Source organism: Epinephelus lanceolatus, chromosome 22 (genome assembly GCF_041903045.1).
Source record: "Epinephelus lanceolatus isolate andai-2023 chromosome 22, ASM4190304v1, whole genome shotgun sequence".
NCBI lineage: Eukaryota > Metazoa > Chordata > Actinopteri > Perciformes > Serranidae > Epinephelus > Epinephelus lanceolatus.
This window is the reverse complement of record NC_135755.1, coordinates 24,333,307-24,347,721: the sequence shown is the minus strand read 5'-3', so window position 1 is coordinate 24,347,721 and position 14,415 is coordinate 24,333,307. Positions and strand designations below refer to the sequence as shown.

The 14,415-nt window shown below is 42.3% G+C and overlaps 1 protein-coding gene across 2 annotated transcripts in view; it reads left to right on the top strand.

Moving 5' to 3' along the window:
- The window catches only part of usp53a (ubiquitin specific peptidase 53a), a 32,367-nt gene extending 18,545 nt beyond the window's left edge, over positions 1-13,822 (top strand). Inside the window, exons 10-17 of one of the 2 annotated variants that reach the window (XM_033610020.2) lie at positions 1,352-1,520; positions 2,576-2,722; positions 4,062-4,208; positions 6,084-6,855; positions 7,735-7,799; positions 12,644-12,710; positions 12,794-13,518; positions 13,603-13,822. In XM_033610020.2, the coding sequence (XP_033465911.2) occupies positions 1,352-1,520; positions 2,576-2,722; positions 4,062-4,208; positions 6,084-6,855; positions 7,735-7,799; positions 12,644-12,710; positions 12,794-13,518; positions 13,603-13,679 (2,169 nt within the window). In that variant the 3' untranslated portion in view covers positions 13,680-13,822. The remainder of the gene's footprint in view (positions 1-1,351; positions 1,521-2,575; positions 2,723-4,061; positions 4,209-6,083; positions 6,856-7,734; positions 7,800-12,643; positions 12,711-12,793; positions 13,519-13,602) is intronic. The other variant, XM_033610023.2, reaches the window with a different exon arrangement.
- The last annotated feature ends 593 nt before the right edge of the window (positions 13,823-14,415 follow it).

Here is a 14,415-nt window from a genome sequence, read left to right as displayed (position 1 = left end):
TCTGCGTCAATCCATCAGCAGCTTGTGCTGTGTGTGCAGCCCCCCCCCCCCCAACTGAGATGGAGGAGCCACAGCACTCAGCGCCTGCCAAGTCCGTACCTGGGTCAAAACATGCCAGCATTTCTGTGACTCCCCAAGTCCCAGCCGCTAAATGACTACTGTAGCCTGATCACTGCTTTTCCAGTGCATGAGACATTCTTTGTTTAATGAGGATGATTAAATATAGATGAAATACATTTACTTGCATGTAGTTGCAAAAATTGTGTGTTACAGCACTTGTACTTACCAGTATACCATGGCCGAGAACTCTGTGTTGTGAGTACTGGTGGTGTTAAATCATTTCTTGTAATTGATAGTATAACTGGACACCTGACACATGTGTCATATTTCAAATTATTTAATTCCCGTCACATTAACGTCACACAAATCAGGACAGTGAAACCAGCAACAGTCATATTTTGTTTCCAGCCGGGATGCCCAGAGCAGAGGTTCAGCTGTCTCCTTGCTAGCTTTTTAGTCTTTCAAATACACAGTACAGTAAATGGCAGGAGTAAGAGACTGCAAAGCATTTGCTTCTTTAAATTTTGTACCTATCTCTGCAACATTCCTTTGTTTGCGTTTCCTTTGTTTTGCTTTGCATTCGTTCTCCTTTACCTCATCTCTCCTCCTCCTACTCCCCCCCCCCGTCATTTGCTTAATTAAGGAGCACACAAGCATCTGTTAGCCTGCAGCCTGCCTTTGTGGTGCCTCTGTGGCGAGACACGCACCTTACACAGCTTAGCTAATGTGATTGTGTGATTTGGCCTCAGCGTGATATATTCACTCACAAAAAAGACCATGTACAATGAAGGCATGGTTCTGTTTTATAGTTTGCCAGTGAATTTGATGAAAGCTGTCAGGGCGTTCTCTGTCAGGTTAAGATTGACTTGGCTTGTGACACTTTGGTGATGCCACCAGAGCTGTGCGCATTTTGTAATAAGTTAAAATGCCTTTTATCAGATCAGTTGCACAACAAAACTTTTTTGATACCCTTTGTCAAATGAAAACAGATGGAGTCACAAGAAGTTATCCTGTAATGTGTACAATCTGTCTGCTCTTTTAAATTGAATTGGACCACGACAGCTTGATTTCCCGTTCGGGAAATCCAACATTTTAAACCCTCTTTAATATATTCAAATTGACTGATTGATCCCCAGGACAGTATGTCGATGACATAACATAAAAGAAAGCTTTTTTAAAATTTGTTTTGCTGTGTTTTATGGCATATAAATGTGCAGAATTAATGTGTCTAATGCAGTAAACTCTGCACGTACTTCTGAATTGACCACCTTTCTTTTGTCTCTCGCTGTAGATCGGCTCCAGGTGGAAAGATGTGGTCAGCAAATGTATCAAAGGTCACTTCCAGCCTCTCCTCCTCTTTTACTCCAATCCGGACGGGAGTGCTATCACCCCAGATGATGCCTCAAGACAAAACAGCAGCCAGTCTCACTACAAGACTCCTGTCAATGGAGACGTGCAAGGTTTGACCAGTCTCGGTTCTGCATTTGTTAATTTACTATTTTGACTGTGCCAACTTTTACTGGAATTAATTACTGTCACTGTAGAACTTCTGTTAGCAACATAGTTTTATTATATCAGGGAAGATGAGGTGCTGATTTAGTGTCCTCTTATAGAATAATAGCATCAGATTCCTTTGAGAAACATTTATCATGGTTGTTAGTGCTGCTGAGTGTTATGTGTTTTTCTTTGCTTTCACTAACTATAATCCCACCCCAAGTGACCTATTTGATTATAGTGCCCATTAATATGAGGCGTAGGCATGCAGCTACTTCTTATTTAGTATTTATAGTTCTCAGAATAATGCAGGATATGGAGGTAATAAAAGAAAAACCCATTTCCCTCCATACACCCAACTGGAGTTAAGTGTTTGACTAAGAACAAATGTAATTTTAGGAGTAGGTGGAAATTTGAAGACATGATGTTTTTACATAAAGTCAAATTCTTGCGAGGGTGGTGCTTTGTTGAAGTCGTGCTTATATTCCCACGGCGCGCATTTAATGAACTGTAAATAAAAAGTTCCTTTCATTTACAAATCAAAGTCAGAGAAACATTAGCAACCCCCCCCCCCCAGATGTAAAATCCCAGATCATATTAGTTGCCTTTGCAGGCAGTAATGAAAATTTGTTGATGACAACAGCTGAACATCTCCGCTGTTTGGATTATATATCCCTGGATTTGTTTGGTTGGGGAGGTTTTTATCCCCTTTAAAGATCCTCCTCCAACTCTCCATGCTGGCCTCGCCCCAGGTCCAAGCTGTGGCAGGCACTCACTGCCCATCAGAGCTGACAGGGCGCTGGACCAAACTGGATGATCCTGCAAAAACCAAGGAGAACATTGTGTAGATTTTGTAATTTAAATTCAGTTTCTTAGTTTCAGGTGCAGGCTGTGTGTTTATTGACATGAAATTTATGTTTTATCATACAACTTAAGTGAGAAGCTTTGGTATGTTTCCTGCATATATGGCTTTAGACTGAAATTTCCATATTTATGTGTTTCCATTTTTCCTCCTCCACAGGCATTGAGTCTCCAGTTGTACCCCACAAGCATCTGGACCTCACCAGGGAGAATCTGAATGCTCTGGCGGGCCAAGGTTCTTTCAAACATAAGACCTCTTCGACCTTTAGCAGGACCAGTGCTCAGACCAGTGGAGGACGGGGACCAGGTAAGAGAGGAAACATGAAAAATGGAATATGTTCACAATGCAATGATAGATAAGAGTCATAACCTCAAAATGTTGAGAAACACACTGCAAGTAACTTAATCAAGTTTTTCTGAAGAGAATTATTCCAACTTTACTAGACCAAACAAAACTATGGTTTAAACACACAATATGTGCTTGAGAAAATGGAATGACTTGCACACAGTCAGACTGTGTGGTGGTTGTAGTTTTTAGCCTTGAAAGTCTGCTTAATTTATAAACATTTTTGTCCGCAGAGAGTGGGACAAGCACAGATCTGGCATAGCAACCAGAGGAAGAGATAATTAAATGTCTTCGCTGTAAAACTAAATCTGGCCATGTTAGTAATACAGGAGGGGATTAGGGACCCTCGTTGAGGCGAGAGGTCACAAAGAGCTGCCGATGCTGCACATACTTAAGTGCAAGTAGGGAGAAGAGTGTAAATTGAGAAGAAGAGATTTGCTGAGATAAGTAAATGACCTTACTGGAAAGACAATGAAGTAAAACCTTGTAAATTGTATCTCCTTTGATATTATTGCACATTCTATGGTTATTATATGGCAGTGTAACATTCTGAAGGTCCTTGAGACGTGTGTGACTTTGTTTCCCATACGCAAAAGTTTGTTGCTGATGATTTGGTGAAAGAAGGGAAGTAAAATGCCAGTAGTCACTCACAGCTCTCACAAGCACCACAATTTAAGCTCTGACTCATTATCTTGTGGACTGTTGCACATCTTTCTTTGTTGACAAGAATATGGAGTCCCAAAAATATACTCTCAAAAAGCACCTGGTATGTTTTTTGAAACATCATGTTCTCTTCACAGAAATTCCTGTTGAAATCTCTAACAGTTAACAGAACCACCGTACGATCATGTTTTCCAGTGCCATGACTAATCATTGCCTTTCAAAGTGAAAATCTGCCAGAGACAGAGCAGGGAAGCTTCTGCATGGACATGTTTCCACCCTGCTACCTTTCCCCTCATGTGGCAGAAAATGTAGCGTATATATCAGCACAATGATGTGCTGAAAAGTTTGCCTCTGTCTGCTCCGCAACTGCTCAGTGCCTTGGGGGTGCTGGGGACTAAGAGACGGAAAACAGTGACAAGGAAAAGGATGTAGTGACAATAGGTGCCTATACATCATGCACAAAGATAAAAATAATTTTAATGGAGTCTGCAGTGCGAGTGTATATCCCTACCTGAATCAGCAGAGGTTCAACTGAGATTGGAAAAAAGTAGTAGGTAATTAATGCTCTGTCCCTCCATTAAGGAAATTGTTGACAATTCCTGATGGTAACACCTGACATCTCTTTTTGTTTGAACAGTGAAAATTGGCACCAACGATCCCAGGAGTCGCTTCAGGGACATTTCTCGAGAAGTTGCCCAGAGAGCAGGAGAGGTGCGTGGGATGCATCCATCCAGAAAAGAGTCTGATAGGAGCGGTCAACGGAGGCCGGAGTCACGCTACAGAGGTTGGTCGCAGCGCGGGGATGTATACATGGGGACTGCACATGCAATTCAACACGTAAACATACACATGGGAATTGTCAGGCTTTAAGATACAAAAGGCTAGCCCTCCACCTCCCCGGCCCTTATGTAACCATCAGTTCGGGAGCAATGTGTCAGAAAGGGGATTAAGTGCTGACGTCTATTGGAGCCTGCCTTCATCCCACTCTCTCATATTCAGAGCCATTGGTTCCCCTCACTGTGGTCTACATGGACATTTACAAATATACATTAGAAAGTAGATCTATCTAAACAGTGATAAATACTGTATGACTTCACTGGAAAGAAATTCACATTCCTACCACTATTTGTGTGTCCCTTTTGCCTTATAAATTGAGTGTGTGTTGCTTCTCATCAGTTGGCTGATCAGTCGACTCCGTTAATACTCTTTTAGTTCATCACAGCTTCCAATTAAGTATCAGTGAAGGGATTATGGAGCACAATTGTAACACACTCCCAAATCCACCATGTCAACAGCAGTAGCATGTGTTAGCAGCGAGCTCACGTCCCATTATGATTGAATGCAGCAAGCTAAAGGAGGCTAGTGTCGTTGCCGTGATGAATAGCATGGCTGGAGGTGACACTACAGTAATGTAAGTAGTATAAATTTACAGCAGTGGGGCTCATGCCCAGGCTAGCACTTTGCTAAAAAGTCTTTTTCAGAGAAAAAAAACACTCAAGAAAAGCTTAAGCAACTTCGCTGCTCTGCTCATATCAGACTGTAGGATAACCCCGAGGTATTTATAAATGATTTCTGGCTGTATTGATTCAGACATGTTACCGTTCTTTCAAAATGATCCACAGCCTTGTGCACCGTTGACAACACTGCAGAAAAGTCTTTGAAACACACTGGTATCATATAGATGAGCGAAAAATGTGGAGAGCAATGTTTAAAGTGATTTCACTCTGGCACACAGTCAGCAAAATCCAAAGCAATAGGGACTGTATCTCTTGTGGGCTTTCCAAGGACTGACAGTTATATGTAGTATTAAATTCACTTTTTGTACCCTCAAACATGACGTTACCTCAAATCAGATTTTCCAGGTTATTTAGATGACTCCAGTAGAAAGCATGCAGCCTCTAATTCAAGCACTGTCAGCTTTAACTCATGAAAACGCACTGGATAGATGAGCTTTATGATTTAAATTAGGACTCGCACAAGAAAACTATAATGCCACATTTTCCATTTGAAATGACTGATTTTATTTAGAAGACTTAAACACATCTTACACAGACAAGCGAGTGCTGTTCAGAAATGTCTCTGTTGTGTAAAAGAATAAGGGTGTGGGTACATGTATAGCTTGATACAAGTAAACTGGTTTCCAGGAAGGATGTCTGGCCGTATATTTTGAAAGTGGCTATTATGGCTGGAAGTGTCCTTGGAATAGCAGATGCACATCCGTTACACACTATCATGTGATGACATGTCACTTATGGATTCAGAAAAACACACACATGTATGCACATACACACGAAAATACACACAACATCACTGCCTTTTATTGTGTATCTGCATGAATGTTTGTAAGAGAGCTGGCTTCCGTCTGTGTACACACCATAGGCGAAAGTCGACTGCTGTTGGCTGCAGTTCACACCTTCCTGTCATCTGCACCCATAAATGTCAGCAACCCTGTTGTTGTCATGCCCTCCCTTCACTTTCTGCCCAACCTGCACTTAAACACAGTTTTGTGTCTTGGTGTGGAGCTGTCAGTGAAAGTCAGTTTTTGGTCCTATCGACGTTAGAATTTGAATAAATGTTTATATTCTTGAATCTATTTAAAAATGTGTTATGCTGTTCTTATAGTTCAAGCTCTCATGAAACTTCTTGTGTTTAAAACCAGATCCAGGTCAGGACAGGACCTACTCCCGCTCCGTCTCCCCTCCAGAGAATGGCTTCAGAAAACACCTGGAGACTCGTCTGTACAGCAGCCAAGGAAAAGGTCCGACACGGACTGAGAGAACACCCCACCTTGGTGGACGGTCCTCACATGATCCTACTCGCTCTCTCTCGAGGGTCCAAGTGTTGCCCAATGTGCCCAGTATCAGCAGTGGTCATCACAGCCGGAGATTAGAACAACTCTCCAACGGTTATGATACTGACAGCAGCCAAGACTCCAGAGAGCGTCCCGGAAGTCGCAGCAGGTCCAGCCGCCCCTGGAAGCCCATGCGGGAGGCTCTTAATGTGGACAGTGTTATAAGTGGCGTCGGTAATGCGGGAAGTCAAGAGCGAAGGCAGCATAGCCCCCGGAGGAGACCCAGTAGTCAGTCGCCCACCCGGGACCGAGAGCGAGACAGAGATTTTACGTGGGGAGGCCGAGAAGAGCGCAAACCCAAGAGCCTAATGACCATCTATGAGGATGAGCAGAGACATGAAACAGGTGGCAGCCGAAGCTCGCTGGACTCAGATGGCCGCGGCGGCTACAGTGACAAGGACAGGTCAAAGGGCTCAGCAACTCTAAAAATGCGGAATGACAACTGGAAGATTCAGCGAACTGAATCCGGATATGAAAGTAGTGACAGACTAAGCAATGGCTCAGCAAATCTTGACTCACCTGTGGTAGAGAACCTTTCCTCTAAGGACCTGCGGCCAATCCTTGAGCTGCATCTGACGAGGTAAAATAGACTGTCTGAGTTCCACGTTTTTATCAGCCAGGTACGCAAAATGTTGGCGCACAAAGGGCTATCACACAATTTTTGCTGTGTGATGCCAGCGTCAGAATGCTGCTGTGTCATCCCATGCCCCAGTCATATCAGGATTTGAGTCTCAAAAGTGCTGCCATCTTTAAATGATTAAACATTACAAACAAACTGTTCTAAGAATAGCAAGACCCATTTAACATAAATGCACACAAGGCAGATGTGCCAGCCTTATTATGCTGGGCTGTCATTTGTTGGCTTTGTAGTACAGGTCTTGTTTGGAGATAATTATCTCAACTAGCTGACAACTCCTTTACTCAGAGGGGAGAGCCAGCAGATAGCTGACTTCTTCAACCGCAAGTGAATTATTCAAGCCCGTTTCTTGACAGTAAATTGGTGAAGCGCTCCTTTGATTATCAATTCTGCAACATACGGTGAAGATGTTCTGGGACGGGGTTAAGGCACTGAAAATGCTTAAAATTTGTATGTTTACTTTGGTGTAATATGGCCTCACTTTTTTTCCCCCCACCAGTTTTCATTACAATATCTTAATAGTTTAACAGCAGATACTTCAAAAAGAGCTTAAAAAAGGAAACTATGTGTGCCCCACAGTAAAAGTCAAGAACAACAATGGATAAATACGTTCAAGAGAAGAATGTTGCAGGAATTGGTATCAGGTTACGCTACTGTAAATCAGTCATGATAAAAAAAATATTAGTCATTAAGGGTTTATTTCCCCTTTATTGCTGCATGTCTCCATGTTATTCATTTTAAGTGGTTGGTAAAAGATCATGCTCTGGAATATCTTGTGGCATTCCACAATGCATAAATAATTGAATTTATTTTGTATTTTAGGGATCACTTCCTTCCCAGAAGAAGTGATGATTTGAAGGCTGACATTCACTCTACATTTTCCACTGGTAAGTAATTCTCCCACACTTTTATTATTCCATAGCATTTCAAATGTGCAGTGGTTAAATTTTGGGCACATTTAGACTTTTTGTAGGTTTCACCAAAGCAAAAATATGAAATATGTAGCCATTATTTTGTAATTTAAACATGTAAAACCAGAAGAAATATAAGTTTTTAGTGTGTTAGGTAGTGGAAATAAATCACACATTAAAATATCAGTCTTTCACAAAGGCTTGGCCCTGACATTATACAAATTTCCCCTGCCCGTAGACTTCCGTGTGTTGTAAGGATCTGAAACATTAAGATAGTACTAAGCAATTTCCTTGATTTATTGTTCCATCAGTACTGTAAGGTCACCGCCTGATTGAAGGGATACTGTATGGAAATAAGTGTGCTCTGGTTGCTCACTGACTGGCCTTGACCTTTTTTTCCCTGAGTAAAGTTTATGTAATGCAGCACGCAGAGAAATGTACGTGGGCTTAAAGGAAACACCAAGTAGAACACTGGTTTTGGTTGTCTCCTTCTATGCAAAGTCAACACTTTCAACATTATTGACAGAATAAAAAACCCTGGTTTGTGTCAGGTCCTCTGTCCTTCCTCACACTTTACATAAAATGTGAAATAGGAAATGGTGAAAAAAAAAAATCTCAAGGACTTAAACCATTAACCACAGTGAATAATGTCCTCTTGCATCAGGAAGAAGACAATTTTAGATCCATGGGGATACAAAATCTGGGGAGGAAATCGGTTTGGACACAACTACTGTTAAAGAAAAAAGTCTGCAAAAAGTGAAATATGATGAGCCTCAAATATGAGTCATGTTGTGCAGTTGCAATAATGGTTATTTTTATCTTCCAGACAGGATAGAGGGAGATTAGATGACATGAATAGCACTCGGGGGTTTGTCGCCTGGACACCCTTCACATTCTTTATCTAGCACATGCTTGCTTGTGACACAGTATCAGCACAGAGAAAATGGATTTTTTTTTTTAAATGAACAGATATCTTGAAAAATACATCACTAATTCCCTCAACAGGAATTTGCTGTGTTAATCCTGAATAAAAGGAGAAGATGAGTGAGCTTGCAGGGGCCACCCAGCTGTGCCCAGCCGGGCAGAAAATGCCATGACTGGGCCTGTCAGAAGGTGGTATTCAAACACGAGGCAATGAAAATGCCATTTGGTAGCGCTGCAGTTATTTCAAGGTCCCAAAGAGTTCCGACATGCAGCATAAAAATAGCAGCAAGAATCTTATCTGCCTTTAGTTTTATTCAGAGTTGAAAATAGCTTTTACACAAGTGAGCTGAGTTTGGGCAAACGAGCAGAAATGCGTCGTGTTGAATGCTGGTCTTGTCAGTTCGCCTGTGAGCATTTACACATGCAGAGCAGCGTGATTCATGTGTAAGAATCCCTAGCAAAGAGACCAACACTTCTGTGGCAGGCATGGTTATTTATTCACTGCTGCAATCTCTCTCTTTTTTGCATTTCTCTAAAGGATACCCCCTAAAAATATCACCATTAAGTGTAGTCCTTTTCTGATCAAACCTATGTTGTTAATTGACTGCACAAACTTAATTTTTGTACAAAGGTATATGTATTAATACTTTTCTTTACTCACTCAGACTGTTTGCCCCCTAGTGCCTTTAAGGAGATATGACAGTATCAGTATTCAGTACACACTGAAGCAGGTTCATTCGCTAGTCTCCTTTTTGATTGGTATAATTTCACAACTCTTTTGTATTTGAAAACTATCTACAGCTGTATCTTAGCTTAGTCTTGATTAATTTGACGAATGTTGTAAAATGCTGCATTTTAAAACATCGACCTGGCTGAAAAACTCTCAAAGGGCCTTTGAGTTAAATTCCTCAGGAGCTATTTTCAAATCAGTATTGGATATTTATGCCCCGCTGCCTGCAAATTGTATTGACAAGCTGCAGTTAATGTGTCCTAAGTCAATTTGGCCTGAGTTCAGTGGCCTGAGCTGCAGTTTCAGAGAAGGCTGAGCAGATTTCAGTGTCCCATTAAAGTCCAAAATCCTTTCTAAAAGCACACACGTGGGTGGGCAGTTGCGAGGAGCTCAGTTGACATTTTGACCACAGGCAGTCATTCTTGTGCTCGTTTGTCGCATCAAAGCAGGCTCTTCTTAGTCACCTTATTGACAACCTTTATCCTTGTGAATGAACCTCATTGAGCGACATTACACCAAAACGGAAATGGTAGCAGAACATCCTGTCTGTATCAGCATGAAAGGCCACGGCTGTCAGGAGATAGGGCCAGTTCAACCTGCTATCTTGACAGGAAATCACGCCTTTACTCAATTTGTCCTGATTGGCTCTGGTGTCTCCTGCAGACCTCATTAAGTCCTTAGAAAAGCTCTTATTGCACACGACCACACCATTTTTAAGGTTATGATTACATAAATGGAGGAGATTTTGTTCTTAACTTTGCCCCCATGTACGTATAAAACCTCAAAATTAGGATTCATGTCGAGGATTTCAATCTTAAACAATGCTTGTGATGAAAAGTTCAGAAAATGTCCATTGTGATTGCATACATCTTCAGCAGTGAATGTGCATCTAAGATTTAGCATGTTGAGAGCTGCAATGCTAGTCACTGTTAATGTGTTAATGCCATGGGGGATGTGTACATATTTCTATTGTGGCATTTGGCTCCCTGTTTCTATCCCCATGCCTTATCAATAGACTCAGAAACAAAGGGTATTCCAAATGTGTGATGACTTTTTTGGACAGATAAAAGTGTTGAAAACTTGACATTTTTTCCAGGGTTCACGTTTCTTCCCCACATAGTTCAGGTCTTAATGAAAAGCCGAACTGCAAATATGCATGCGAGCCTGATTGATGTTCAAGAATTTTAAGTACCCCAGACAGCAGTACGCACAGAACTACAAATCTCAACTTGACAGCCTTAGAACTGAAATGTGTAGAGTTTTTTTTTTTCTTTTTCCATTTTTTGTCGCATCAACAAAACTTCAAAGGGCTGTCAGGAATTTTTGCATGTACAATTTCTCAAAACCTAGTTTGGGTTTGCTTTCATGATCTGTATAGAGGCACATTTTCTGTTTCCTCTGGGAGTTCCTCACTCTGGCAGTTTGTGTAATTGAAATGATGTCAGATCGCTTCTCTGTTCCCCCTCAGTTAAATGTCCAAATAACTTTTAGTGGATAACAAACAGGTGCCTCTCTTGAACTTTTCTCAGAGTTATTCCTTCTTTTAGAGTGGAATTAGAGACAAGTCTTTGAGTGATTTACATGAGCAGAGCGTCTCGATACTGACAAGTGTTTAAGGGATGAATATATAGTCGCACACGCAGCGTGGCTCTTAATATGTCAGCCACTGACAGCTCACGCATTTAGCAAGTTCAAGAGAACATGTATGCGTATGAGACGGCTTCACTTTCTTTAATCCTGTTGAGCAACTTAACTTTATGCTTTCCAGTTAACATGGGAATGTCAGGGAAATTTTGTTGCACACCACTTGCTTCAGTTTAGATAGCACATTGAATGCCACTGAACCGCAGCCTAATCCATGCAATCACAGTACATGGACGCTTTCCCAGGCAAGTGCAGTAGGCCATGTAAACAGCAGGACACCTTGAGTACATCTGTTTTGCTGGCATTCGCGGTAACATCCCCAAATTCCGCTGAAATAGATGTTTTCTGGAGATTAGCCCTGAACCAGAAGAATTGATTCACGTTAAATTCAGATGGAATTATAGCAATTGTTTGATGGCTGTTTTCTGAAAAATCTTTTGATTTCCACTGTGACGGACAGGCAACAACAACGCAGCCGCCTTGCCCTTTTGTTATCCAGCTGCTTTCACCTTCAAGCTTTCTCCTGGCAACAGTGCATGTGACCGTAACGATGAGGGGATTTTCTAGGGACAAAGCATTGTAAACTGCATCCTTTTTTTGTGTGTGTGTGTGTTTTTGAGAATGATATTGTTGCAGTTGCTTGCCAACATTGCAGATCAGCGTCATCAAATTGTGAATTGCCACATGGACTTACCGGCTTAAAAATGCAATAGTGTTGTGGAAGGGATCTGGAGTCTGGAGTCTGACCCTGGCGTAATTGCATGCCAGCACAAAGGATTTAGCCACTAATGCTTTGAGAGAGCACAGGGGGAAAAAAGAGGGTATGCTGACACATCACAGATGGTCCTCAGCCACTCACTCTCTTCCTTGTACTGTTAGTCAGCTGTTGTCTGTCTCAGGCCTTGTAAATCACACCCACCCTGCTAACTTGGCTAAGCTCCACACCAGCCCCCACCTAGGGACCTGTTTCTAAACATGTGTTTTTGCTGATCTAATGCGTGAAATCAGCTATTATCTCTAAATTAACGCAGCATAATTCTTTGACATCACATTATGACGTTAATCGACTGTTAGAATTTTCCCTTGCTTTCACCAGCGTGCGTATGCTCCAACTTCTAAATCTGCTCGAGTTCATTCAGGGTCCTTATTGTTTCATTAGTGCTGTTAGCTCAAAGCTAACAGGGCCTGGACGTGAACCCAAATTCCCTTTGAGGGGCCACGTTCTTTGGCTGGATCAGACAGTCAGAGTGGTACACAGGGGGCCTGAGGGCGCTCTGCCAGACTAGCTGCTTTGATACTTCCTCTCACAGCACCAGGCAAAGGGCCTCACCATGACCCCAGTTAGATAACGTGTCTTTGCTGGAGAGACACAGGAAAAAAAATACTGTAGCCATGTTCAAATAGAAACACATGACAGATGTTACCTAGCTTTGTTTTTTTGACCATCTGGTAGTGATGACGATGAATTTACAAATGAGTGTGTTGTGATATAAAATGCTCATGAGGCTTTTCTGTTATCTAGGTGAACAAGGAAGACAATCTCCAGATCTGCAAGATGCAGACAGCCTCTCTGGTCAGCCAATACAAAGGTAAAAAAGACCTCTTTTCTGTAAGTAGTCAGTTGATTTGGAACAAGTAGAATACTAATGTTTTTGTTTATGCTCTGTATCAGAAGAAGAGCCTTCCGATACACTCCTGGGATCTTGGAAAAGAACAATGGTCTGGACAGTGAACATGAGGAAAACGTGGATGGCAGCCCCGTGAGCCCCGTGCCTCCTTACTTAGCAAAGACCAGCAGTTCTGAGTGGAACAGCTCAGATGACCTCGCTGGACCTTTCTCTGAACAAGAGGAGACTGGCACCGTTGAACCTTTCTCGCACAACTATCCCCCACCTTTACCCCCGAAAACTTTTGGCAACAGTTACGCTGACCCATCTGACGTCCACTCCCAACCGCCGGAGGTGCCAACCCGGACACTTTCCAACAGTGAACCCAAAAATGGCTCGTCCTCACTTTCGCACACCACCCTCCGTCGGTGGATCGAGACGCCTGCCGAGCTCAGGCTTTCGTCAGATGCCAGCTCCAAGTCGGGGTCGTCGGACCAGGACAGGAACGATCTGTCGGCCAGCGAGAGTGACGAGAGGTTACCCAGTCCGAAGCCTGGGCACGATGACGGTACAGACTCCCCTGGTCCGGCTGATATAGCTCTTCCCACCACTTACTTCTCTGTGGATAGCTGTATGACTGACACGTACCGGGCCAAATACCACAAGAGGCCTGCCTTGTACATGAAAGCAGAGGACCATACGTCATCAGGGGAGAGTGATGTGGAAGGGAGGGGGCTCCCTTTGCCAGATGTTCAGCCACCAGAGCTTTCCAAAAGCAGATCAGATGCAGGTACCATATGCTAATATAAATGCTATTCATGAGCCTTTTTGTAAATGTTGGCATTGATTACACGTTTCTACTTTTTTCTTGCAGGCTACCCGACCACAAAGACTACTGCAAAGTGGAACCCAGTTACTCCAAAAGGACTCGATGAGCACGGTTTCCTATGATTGAATCAAAAGCATCAAAAGACTGGATGCCAAATGGAATTGTTAGTATGCACTATGATGTCTACACAGTTTGACTCCTTCTAACTGGGTTGAGTATTAGCTTATGTACTTGTCATAACAGAGCGTTAGACATGAAACTGGATGCCAAAGAGATTGTAAAAAGAATGGCAGGTGTCCTTAAAAGCTATCTTACTGTTTTTGGTATGAGCTACTAAAAGCTTTGAATGAATTGTGAATTTGCACAGTGAAGAGCACCAGAAAGGTACAGAGGAATAAACATGCCTAAAATGCTTAGCTGTTGATCATGTTAGAACTTTCTGAGTTTAAAAGCGAAGGGAAAGGGTTACTAAAGAATGTGTCACAAAAAGCCACTTTACCACACAAGAGATTAAAAGATTTCTTCTACATGAAAAAATAACCAATTTCTTGCAGTTTGACTTCCTCTCACTCTGTGGAGTGCTTTTATTTCTTTCTTTAACAACTCCTATTTCAGTGTTATCAGGTGTCTGCCCCAGTTCTCTCTACCAACCTTTCAGGCGTTTTTAAAAAACACAAGAGGTTCCAGGAATATTCAGAACATGTTTTTTGGTGTAGATTTTGGAAAATATTGGGCACTCTTTTGGCACGACTTAAAAATGGATCCCAAGGATCCGTGTGAATATGAAGCTTCAGGACACCCACATAGATTTTTGGCTGATGAGACCTCGTTGCAGGGCTGTTAAGGCAGGGAAACTTA